The following is a 12,189-nucleotide window of genomic DNA, read 5'->3' as shown; positions in this document are numbered from 1 at the left end:
ATTTTAAGTATGATAGTTACGAACATAAATTCTTCAACATGAGAGACACAAAAGATCAAGAAAAGAAATTAGACAAATTTAAAGGGGTGGTGGAATTAGACAAACAATTTCTTGAACAAAAATGACAATTTTGGAATTTTAATTTTGAACATAAAATTTTCATTATGAGAGGTAAGAAAAGATTAGAAAAAAGAGAACGTTATATATTATACTCCTCATTCAACCTATAGTATCCAATACTATTAAAAGGTAATAAAAAGATTAGAAAAAAAAGTAAAGTTAAAATATGTTACACATTTGGGGAAGGATCCCCTCTTGCACAGCTGTAGGGGCTGTGCTTTAAAACACAACATTTTTATGAATGAAACACATATATGCTTCTTTTTATCCTTTTTCTTTTTCCTTTTCTTTTATTTAATTGTGTGTGTAGGAAATGACGCATGCTTCCTTTTATCCTTTTTCTTTTTTCTTTTCTTTTATTTAATTGGGTGTGTAGGAAATAAGGTATGCTTCCTTGTAGAGGTGGGTAAACAATCGGTATGGTTAATAACCGAACCGACTTGTTAGTTAATAGACACTAAAAATTGGTCAAAAAATTAATCGGAACCGACATAATCTCTAGTTCAGTTACTTAACTAACCGACATGGACTGGTTATTGGTTATAACTGAAATAACCGAACCAACACTTCAACTTTTAATTTTTCACTTTTCATCTACTTTTATTATTATTACTCCCTCCGTCCCACAAGAATATGCACTCTTTCCTTCTTAGTCCGCCCCCAAGAATATGCATTTTCCAAATTTGGAAACTCTTTTATCTCTGTTGAGGTAGGACTCATTCTATCTCTCTCTTCTTTATCAATTGTGTATTAAAACCCGTGTCTAACCCAAAGTGCATATTCTTTTGGGACGGTGAGAGTATATTATTATTCCTATTTCCTAGTAATACATAAATTTGTTTAGGCACTTTAAAAGTTTAAATTTTAAATGATCTAAAAACTTTTTTTCGATAATTAAGTGAAGGGGTATCATATTTTTAAAATAATGTTTAGGCACTTTACTGTCTTTGAGATATTATAAATGATAGTGACACAAATTAAAATAGACATTGACAAAATTTGAAAGTAAATTACCTTTTTTCTATTGTGGCGCCACATAAAGCAGTGCAAAATAAATTTAATATAGATATGATATTTTAAAAGTATAAAATATTATAGAAGTTTATTAATTAAAAATATAATTGAAATTAAAATTGAATTTAATTTCGGTTATCAGTTATAACCGATAACCGACTTAGGGAAAAATGTCAAACCGGTACCAACCCGAACACCATGATTTTCGGTTATTGATTAACTGATAACCGACCGGTTCCGGTTCGATTCTCGGTCAACCGAATAACCGAGAACCATTTACCCACCCCTACTTCTAGGGGTGAGCATTTGGGTTTCGGTTCAGTTTTTTGCCCAAACCGAACCAAAACCGAAAACCGAATTTAGTTCAAAATCCAAACCGAACCGAACCCGAAAAACGAAACCGAAAGACCGAAAACCGAACAAAACCGAGTAAACCGAAAAACCTAAAAAACCAAAAAAAGCGCATACATATATATGTAATTTATTTATTTTATATATACTAATAGAATATATGTATAATATAGAATTAATAATATATATAATATATATTATATAGTATAATATATTAGTAAAAGAATATATATTATAATATATTAAATTAATAGAATATATATACTCCAATCCATTGAGAGTGTTCACCATGGTTGAATACGTTCACCGCACCAAATTGATAAGAGTAAAGGCTAGAGAATGAAGAACAAGAACATATACTAGAAATAAAGAATTGAAAGTACATAAAATAACTTAATGGATGGAATCAACCTAATGAAACAAAAACAAGAAAATAATCCTCACAAGGAGGCCAATCCTCACGCAAGAGGCCACGACAAAAACCGCCCAGACTATTGATCTCTCCAAGATGGTTTTCACCACTTAAGAGCCTCAATATATAGACTTACAACTTAATTCAAAATTCAAATCTGCTAACCAAAAATATGGAAGGTCATAATTAAACAGTTTTAGGTCATATTATAAGATTTGAGTTTAGAGTTACAAAGAATGACCTAATAATGGACTAACAATGACCTAAAAATATCTTACAAATGATATTGTTCTGCGTTTTTGTATTTAAATCTAGTTTTTCATAGATTAAAACTCTATATATATATATAATATTATATTTAAAATATAGTAATTCGGTTTTTCGATTTTTTTTCACCTGAACTGAAAAACCGAAATTTTTGTATTTTCAAACTGAACCGAACCGAAAACTGAAAAAATCGAACCAAATTTCAAAATTTCGGTTTGGTTCGGATATTCAGTTTCTGATTTTTTTGCTCACCCCTACCTACTTCCTTATGTGTGTAGGAAATGGCACAACATCTGTTGTGCACGACATGGGATTCATTTCCTACACATTTACCATAATTATGCATGTATGACGTGAGAAGGATTCGAACATATATGGGTCAATTTCTGACAAAAAATGCATGTTACCGCTAGACCACAAACATATCTTAGTCCTAAAATCATCTCGGTAAGAGTGTCCACTATAAGGCGGACACGCCCAATAGCCCCGCCCCAGTTTTTGTCAATAGCCCCAATTTTGTTGTCCATAGCCCCAAAATTTTGTGTCCGCCACTATGGTGGACACCTCCAATAGCCCCAAAATTTTATAATCAACTTTTATTTTATAATATTTCAAGTAATTATGAACAACTTTATCGGGCTATACGTAATTAGAAGAAGCCGACTATACGAATTAAAAATAAAAATAAAAATAAAAATAAAAATAAAAATAAAATACAAATTAAAATTAAAATTAGGATTACACACTAAATTATATTTAAAATTAAAATCACACACTACATTGAATCTAGTACAAATCACTATCAAGTTTACACAACGCCACCACCTCCCCTACGTGCCCACACTTCTTCAATCAAATCGGCCTGCATTGTGTTATGTGATGTGGTCCTGCGCATATCAGCGAAGCGTTGGATCAAATATTCATTGCTCCGTGGTACGCCCATCTGGATCGGCGCGGAGGCGACACCGTGACTTGTACTTGCACCCTCTTCCGGCGCCCATCGCTCTGCCGCAAATCCTTCATCTTCTATTATCATATTATGCAATATGATGCAGGCTAACATAATATTCGCGACATCATCTTCGTGCCAAACTCGTGCCGGACACCGTATAATAGCCCACCGCGATTGGAGGACACCAAAAGCCCGCTCAACGTCCTTCCTAGCACTCTCTTGTTTGTGCGCAAAATATTGTTTCTTCGGTCCTACCGGTTGGCGGACAGTCTTCACGAATACGGGCCACCGCGGATATATTCCATCTGCCAAATAGTAGCCCCTATTGTACTGCGTACCGTTGGCTACGAAGCTGATTTCTGGCCCCCCCCCCCGGCACTCCTCGTTGAAGAGAGGCGACGACTGAAGAACATTGATGTCGTTGTTCGAACCTGCCACGCCAAAATACGCATGCCAGATCTTCAGTCGGTAGTCCGCAACGGCTTCCAGTATCATCGTTGGATGTTTGCTTTTGAATCCAGTAGTGAACTGGCCTTTCCATGCCACGGGGCAGTTCCTCCACTCCCAATGCATGCAATCGATGCTTCCTAACATTCCTGGGAAGCCGTGCACCGACCCGTGCATATCAAGTAGGCGCTGACACTCATCCGGGTTGGGCTTCCGTAGAAACTCCCCACCGAAAATTTCCCGGATCCCCTTACAGAACTGCCTAAGCACCGTGAGGCCAGTAGTCTCACCCATCTGTAGGTATTCATCGAACATGTCCGCTGGTCCAGCGTAGGCAAGGTGTCAGATTGCAGCGGTGCACTTCTGTTGTGTGGACAGCCCGATCCGGCCAGCCGCATCACGCCGGAGGGTGAAGCACCGGTAACGCTCCGCCAAATTCGTCGCTATATAATTGAACAGCCGCTGCGACATCCTGAATCTCCGGCGGAATATCTCGGGTGGATAACGGGGGTTATCCACGAAGTAATCATCCATTAAACGTTGGTGAGCACCGACGTGGTCTCGTGGGATTGTCCGCCGATGAGTAATGGTGCGAGGGATCGGATCCTCCGCATCCTCCGCCTCCTCCGCCAAATGGGCCGCTACCTCCTGGGCGGCCTGGTGTTGCACCTGTTGAATCAGAGCATTCCAGTTGTCTCTCCACAAATTGTTCATTTCCGACCCCAAATTGTAGTGAGAGAAATTTGTATAGATGTTGTGTTTGAATGGTGTGAAAATAATGAATGGAGTGGGGTGTATTTATAGGTGAATTGAAGTGAAAAAAAAAAATAAAAAATCGCATGCAACCGCCGCGGCTAATGTCTCCACTATAGGCGCCGCGCCTATAGGCGCGGCTATAGCACCCCTGCCGCGTCCTCGCCGCGCACACGGCTATCGCGCGTCCGCCGCATCTCGCCCCACTCGCCGCGTCCACCCCCGCGGCGGACACCCTTCCCACTATAACCCGCCCCGCTTCCGCCCCGCTTTTTCCCCAAACGCGGCTATAGCCGCGCCTCATTATAGTGGACACCCTAAGGTATTATTTGTTCAGTATGGGGGTACAGTTGTACCCCCTATTATATTCTCCCTCCACCACTGTAATAACACTAGTATATCCATAAAGAGTTACCCCTATATCAGTATTCAGTAAAAACATGCAATATAAACTTTCTCCCGTTGATGTAATAAACAATATCAACATAGTTTATTAAAAATATCAACACACGGTAGGTACGGTATACCTTACCGAAACCACCATACCGTATACCTTACCGTAATTTCGGTACCTGAAAAAATCATATCTTTACCTTATCAAAATTTTCGGTATACCGAACTTCGGTATACCTTATTTCCGGTATGACCAATTTGCATACCGATGCCGTACCTCATTTTCGATATACTGTACCAAAGTTCGGTATACCGTACGTTTGCGGTATACCATACTTTCAACATCAATGAAAATAAATAATTTGAGTTTTTAGAATATTATTTATATTTTATAATTAAAAAATATGAATATATTATATTCATAATTATATTTATATTTCACAATAAAATTTATTATTTAAAAATATATAAATTATATTTTATATATAATTATATTTATATTTTACGGTATATACCTTAATTTACGGTATATACCGAATTTCGGTATAAAGCGGTATACTGCGGTATATGAAAATTTATACCGTTACCTTACCGAAATCTTTGGGTAAGGTATCATACCGTACCGAAAATCACGGTATACCAAAAATTCGGTATTTTTCGATATTTTTTCGGTATGATAAGACCGGTATTTCGGTATTTCGATATGTTTTCCCAGCCCTAATCGACATTATGAAATGAGTGTATCATTAACATAATTAATCTATCCCATGAAATTAGGATGGGATCTCTATTAATTCTAAAATCACAAAAATAGACGGTGCGCGTATTTAGAGTTTGACCAAATTACCCTTATATTGGCCTTTTTGGCTTTGCATTGATACGGAGTGGGATCCTCTGCAGTGTAACAAAACACGGCATTTGCTGCTGTGCTCAAAACGCAGAGAAGAATGAATTAAACGCCAATTGTTTGTAAATTACTTTTTGTATTTGAACAATTAGTGTATATTATGTAATTCAGTTAGATTCACTAATTATTAGCATACCTATATATTTTAATTATCATGTATATGTAGGTTTTGTTTTTATCGTATTATGTAATCCAGTTAGATTTACAAATTATTAAGTACTCCATATATATATATATATATAAAATGTAGGGGAGCATTAATCTCCAATTGCTCCATTTAAGTTTCTTCTTAATTTGGAGTGTTAGATTAGGTTGATGGAGGGACCAGATGAAATCTCATTTTTTGATCCCGTGTTGCATTATAGGGGGGATTCTGTGCATTATAAGGGTAAACTAGTAAAACATCAAAATTGAAAACCGTCGAAAACGGAAGGAGCGAGATTTATGCTGGATTTTGATACAACCTTTCATCTACTCACTCTCTCTCTCTCTCACTCCAAACGTCTATCCCTCAATTCACATCTCTGCAAATCGTCTCCCCAAATTCCACCCACTCTCCAATCCCTAGCCGCCACTGGAAGCAACTGGGTATCTCCAGAAATTGATCGTTTTTCGTCGGATTCACTGTCCAAATCGAACTCCCGTAGCGCGCGACCATATTGTTGAAGACGTCGACAAGGTAGGGTTGAAAAAAGTTATTTTTTAGTAATAGCAACCGTTAAACGCCGATATTCATAGTCTACAAGTCGATTCCCGAATTTTCATCCAAAAATTCAATGTTTTTAACCTGGCGCCTTAGTCGCGATTTTATGTAATCACAAATGGGTTTTCGTTTTGGTTAGGGTTTTGTCGTATATGGAATGTGTAATTATTTACTGGTTTACAATTGTGTATTGTGCGATTATTTAGATGAAATGTTTTATGGATTTGATTTGTGGTTCGTCTCACAGATTTAACATGTCGAAAAGAGGCCGACCGTCAAGATATCAACCTACACAGGCTGCAGGTCACCAATCTATTTCATTTGCATGTAAAATTCCTAGAGTAGTTGTACATCAATTAGTCTTCCTTTGTGCATTATTCGACAGATCTTGTAAATTGGTGGATGGGCGAATGTAAAATTCTTCTGTGCATTATTTGATTGCTTGGGTACATTATTAAATAATGGTTACACATTATTTATCATGTAGTATCCATTATTTGACTGCTTGTGTACATTGGAGATTTAGTAAGTGCAGTATACATGTGCGCATTATTTGATTGAATTTGTACATTGTTTATCTAGTAGTATACATTATTTATCAATTATTAGACACTATTTGACAGCTTTGTGGGGGACGTGGGTGATTGGGTGAATGCAATATTCCTCTGTGCATTTTTTTATTGAATCTGTACATTATGTACCTAGTAGTTTACATTATTTATCAAGTAATAGGCATTATGTGACTGCTTGTGTACATAGGTGAATGGTGAAAGTCATATTCCTTTGTGCATTATTTGATTGCTTCTGTACACTAGTTATCAAGTATTATACGTTATTTATCAAGTATAAGGCATTATGTGACTGTTGTGTACATGAGTGAATGGGTGAAAACCAGAACTCCTGAATCTGCTTGTATAATATTTCTTAGTGCATTATTTGATTGAATCTGTACATTATTAAACTAGTAGTATACATTATGTATCAAATATTATGCATTATTTGACTGCTATGTACATAGGTGAATGGGTGAAAGTCATATTTCTTTGTGCATTATTTCATTGCTTCTATATACTATTTATCAAGTATTATACATTATTTACCAAGTATTATGCATTAATTGACTGCTTGTGTACATGGGTGAATGGTGCATTATTTAATGAAAATGCGACACAATATTGATAGCTTCCCATTTAAATAATGTTCTGATGTCGTATGTTGGACAACAGCGAAGCAGCTGAGGTTCAAGAACAATGAAGTGAAAAAAAAACCAGATAAATACTGTGAAAGCAGATGGATGAAGAAGAATATGTACATTATTAAACTAGTAGTATACATTATGTATCAAATATTATGCATTATTTGACTGCTGTGTACATAAGTGAATGTGTGAAAGTCATATTTTTTTGTGCATTATTTCATTGCTTCTATACACTATTTATCAAGTATTATACATTATTTACCAAGTATTATGCATTAATTGACTGCTTGTGTACATGGGTACAACCACCACTGTATAAAATCACCAAAAAAACGTCTCAGCCAACATTTACATTACATATCATAAATGGTCCATTACAGAAACTAAAATAACCATTATAGAGTAATATATGTACATTATGTGTATCAGTAAAAACTACTCCCTACTCGAGATGATATCTAAACCCTAGATGAATGACTGAAACACGTGGACTTTGGCAGCAGTTTTGTAACTTAATACATACTACACCCTAGCCCCAAGGATTGCTAATCCCTTGGGGAATACATGAAACGTGCTCAGCAAACATTTACATTACAGATCATAAATCGTCCATTACTGAAAATAAAAAAGCCATTACAGAGTAATATATGTACATTATGTGTATCGTTAAAAACTACTCCCTAGCCGAGATAATATCTGAACCCTAGATGAATGAGTGAAACTCGTGCATTCAATTGGTCATCCTCGTTCGACTTCTTCTTGCCTTCCCTATTGCTTACAACATAATACCAGGTTGTAACATCGTCCGTCTTCCTCATCCTTTGTTTGTGCGTATCAAAACCAACAGCGCGGGCATATACATCGTAGAACGCAAAAGCGAAATCTAGGGATTGGAATTTCTGACCGACGACGGGCTTCAAATCAGGAGAACATTCAGGTACAACCACGACTGCATAAAAGCAAAATAAAAACGGCTCAGCAAACATATACATTACAACTCATAACTCGTCCATTACTGGAACTAAAACAACCATTATTGAGTAATATATGTACATTATGTAAATCAGTTAAAACTACTCCATAGCCGAGATGATATCTAAACCCTCGTTGAATGACTGAAACTCGTAGACTTTGGTTATGATTTTGTTACTTATTACATCCTACACCCTAGCCCCAAGGATTGCTAAATCCTTGGGGAAAACAAGAAATGTGCGCCGAACAATCAAGCACGGCCAAACTTAAATTAAAATGGTCAGCAAACTTTTACATTACAAATCACAAATCATCAATTATAGAAACTAAAACAACCATTACATAATTATATATGTTCATTATGTGTATCAGTTAAAAACTACTACATAGCCGATTTGATTTCTAAACCTAGATGAATGACTGAAACTCGTGGACTTTGACGACGGTTTTAATACTTACTACATACTACACCCTAGCCCCAAGGATTGCTAAACCATTGGGAAAAACAAAAAACGTGCACCGAACAATCAAACACGGCCAAACCTAAATTAAACTGGTCAACAAACATTTACATTATAGATCACAAATCGTCTATTACAGAAACTAAAACAACCATTACATAATAATATATGTTCATTATGTGCATTAGTTAAAAACTACTACCTAGCCGATATGGTTTCTAAACCCTAGATGAATGACTAAAACTCGTGTACTTTGACGACGGTTTTAATACTTAGTACATACTACACCCTAGCCCCAAGGATTGTTAAACCCTTGGGGAAAACAAGAAACGTGCGTCGAACAACCATACACGACCAAACTTAAATTAAACTGGTCAGTAAACATTTACATTACAGATCACAAATCGTGCATTACAGAAACTAAAACAACCATTATACCATATAATATGTACATTATGTGTATCAGTTAAAAACTACTACCTAGTAGATATGATTTCTAAACCCTAGATGAATGACTGAAACTCATGTACTTTGACGACGAATTTAATACTTACTACATACTACACCCTAGCCCCAAGGATTGCTAAACCCTTTGGGGAAACAAGAAAGGTGCGTCGAACAATCAAACTTGACAAATAATATATTACTCATGACTTTGTATAACAACACAAAACATAACATATGCTCGATTACTCCACCAAATCGGAAATTCAGTTAACAAGTAGGAGTAAAAATCAGTGCCGCCAAATAAATAAGTACCTTCTTCCATTGTTCAGTAAAACGCAAGCAATGACGGAGGCCTTCAACAAATCGGTGTTGTTGGAGACAAAATAAATAGACGATTTTGTTCGATATTGCAAAACATAAACGAATTTAGGACCTTAATGTGTTCAATGGAGAATAGACGTTGAAATTTTAGGGAGAGAAGACAGATTATAGCGTGTAATCTTATAGAATAACCGCTAAGATATGTGGAAGAGAAAATCAAGGAAGTTACTATAACAAACACAGTTGTGTATCCCTAGTTTACCCTTTTCAAAATTTTTAATGATTTAATTTAAATTCATGTGGCATTATTTTGGGTCATCAGATCTTGAAATTGAATGGATGAGATTAAAAAAACAATAGAATAAAATATAGAAAAAGGATATGAATATATCCCTATGCGTATTTTGCATGTATTCAAACAATAACATAAAACTAAATCACATGACCAATTAATATGCATCAAATTTGTTGATCTAATTATATTAAATCTTTCCATGTGGAAATAACTTTAAAAGGATGTGTTTGTTGTAGATATGGGGCAAAAAAGAAGTAAGACATCAAATTCAACTTGAGCAGATTGACTCCAATGCTCGAATTTCAATGTATAACTATTCTATATTCCATTAGATTATTACAGTGGGAATCTGTTCTTAGTTTTGCCAAATGAAAACGCAGTGCTTATCCAATAATCATAACACTTTTTTTAAAACTAGACATAAATTACTAAGTGTTAGACAGTTTGTACAAATAATTGCATCATCTAAAAACACCAACTGAATCTCAGCATCTGTTAATTTGTAAGTTAAGAAAGAAAGAAAAAGTGATCGATCATGTTCTATTCAAGCTGAGATCCTGCAGCAGCCAATGCGGCCGCCTTGTTTCTTGATACACACTGGTGGAGGACGAAGAAGCAACGTCGGAACCTTGAATCTCTGCGCTCTTTGATCTTCGTTTCCTCGTGCAATGCCCGATGCTCAGCGTTAGCTCCACCTCCACCTCATCACCACCATCTCTCCTTTTCAACCCATGATCGTCTTCAAATCGATGCGTGCTCGATGATGGAGTGCCCTCGGGTTCAGCTACGTCTCTCGTCTCCTTTTGCTGTTTTAGCCCGTTTTCGATTTCTTGCATCACCGTCCTCTGCTGATTGTATAGCCTATGCAGCTCTTGCACCTGAATTTAATTTATTAGATCACTTTTTGCTACTACTAACTATAGTTTTTTTTTTTGTGAAGTTGTATTATATATATATATATATAGGGAGAGGTGTACCTGGTGCTTGAAGAGTTGTTCCTGCATCAGCATCTTCTTTCTCATAGATTCAATTTTTTGGGATTCAAGAAACCTATCCATGAGAGATGGCTTTGGATAATATAAGTGGGGAGTGTTGTTTATTATGGAATGCTCAAATTTGGTTGTCATGCCTGAAGATAGAAAAAAGTTTGTGGCCACTTAGATTTCAACAAGGGAAAAACTATCTCAAAAAACCAAATCATTAGTGGTACATATTGCCAAAAGAGAGAGAGGGGCCCTAAATATTATTGATTCTTTGCTTATATTTGAGGATTAAATAGTGTACTAAAACAATACTATTACAACCTCATGCAGATATATTTTAATTTGGGTTGTGTCCTTTCAAGAAAGGATTTTTCTTCGCCTAACTATGCTTGTTAACATCATCGATTCCTTTCTTGGGACTTTGAGATAGTGTGAGGAGAAGATAATGTATTAAAATCAGTGGTTTTATGTTAAAAATTAGATGCCTTTTGAAGTTGTTGCACACATGAAAAATTAAAGTCAAAAAGAGAGGCTTAGAATTCTTTTTCATGAATGGATTCCAGTAGTGATCTAATGCCATCTATTCTTGATTAGGAAAACTATATTTTCAAACACAAGTTTATAATTCTTGAATAAGAAAAATAGATCTGTCTTTTTTTTGCCTTATATAGAAAAAAATCAATAATAATAGAAAGAAAAGAAGAAGGAAAAACAGTACTACGTGATGCATTCATCTTCAATTCAACAAAGTGCGAGATCAGAATGGAGGTAAACATCTATTACCTGGAAATGAACGTCGAATTCGGGTATGAATTTCATTGCATATCTTCAAACAAACATTCAAAAACTGAACAAGATTTTCTTCTTTTTATTCTCAAGAAAATGAAATGAATCCCACAAGCAAACAAGCCAGCCAGCTGATGATCATCATGCTCCAGATTTCATACAAATGGCAACCCCACGTCGAATGTTGAACAATACAACTCAACTTCAAAAAAAAGAACAAATGAAAATCTAAGGGGTTATGACAAGATATGTATATGGTGTTGTTTGAATAATCCAAGCACAGAGGGCAGGATACAAAGTCCTATGCCTCTTTCTTTGGAGAAACAAGAAATCAAATAAAAATCTTGGGGATTTCATAAAATAATTAAGGTGGACAGGCTGGATTTGTGTATGAGCATGTGTTGTGT

The 12,189-nt window shown here is 35.8% G+C and overlaps 1 protein-coding gene across 1 annotated transcript; it reads right to left on the bottom strand.

Moving 5' to 3' along the window:
* Window positions 1–10,313: 10,313 nt before the first annotated feature.
* Window positions 10,314–11,916, bottom strand: LOC121794087. Its single transcript, XM_042192088.1, has 3 exons — window positions 11,780–11,916; window positions 10,991–11,142; window positions 10,314–10,891 (listed from the first exon to the last, which is right to left on the bottom strand). The coding sequence occupies exons 2-3, from the start codon at window positions 11,138–11,140 to the stop codon at window positions 10,547–10,549; spliced, it is 495 nt and encodes a 164-aa protein (XP_042048022.1). The 5' UTR covers window positions 11,141–11,142; window positions 11,780–11,916; the 3' UTR covers window positions 10,314–10,546.
* Window positions 11,917–12,189: the final 273 nt, after the last annotated feature.

The sequence above is a fragment of the Salvia splendens genome, chromosome 3 (assembly GCF_004379255.2).
Source record: "Salvia splendens isolate huo1 chromosome 3, SspV2, whole genome shotgun sequence".
Taxonomy (NCBI): domain Eukaryota; kingdom Viridiplantae; phylum Streptophyta; class Magnoliopsida; order Lamiales; family Lamiaceae; genus Salvia; species Salvia splendens.
Note: the sequence above shows the minus strand (reverse complement) of the source record. Positions and strands in the feature narration are given on the sequence as shown.

Excerpts from the sequence above, each read along its gene's own strand:
- LOC121794087 (XM_042192088.1), bottom strand. The coding sequence starts at position 11,140 with ATGACAACCAAATTTGAGCATTCCATAATAAACAACACTCCCCACTTA. Across the intron at positions 10,892-10,990 it reads AACAACTCTTCAAGCACCAG|GTGCAAGAGCTGCATAGGCT; the intron begins GTACACCTCTCC and ends AATTAAATTCAG.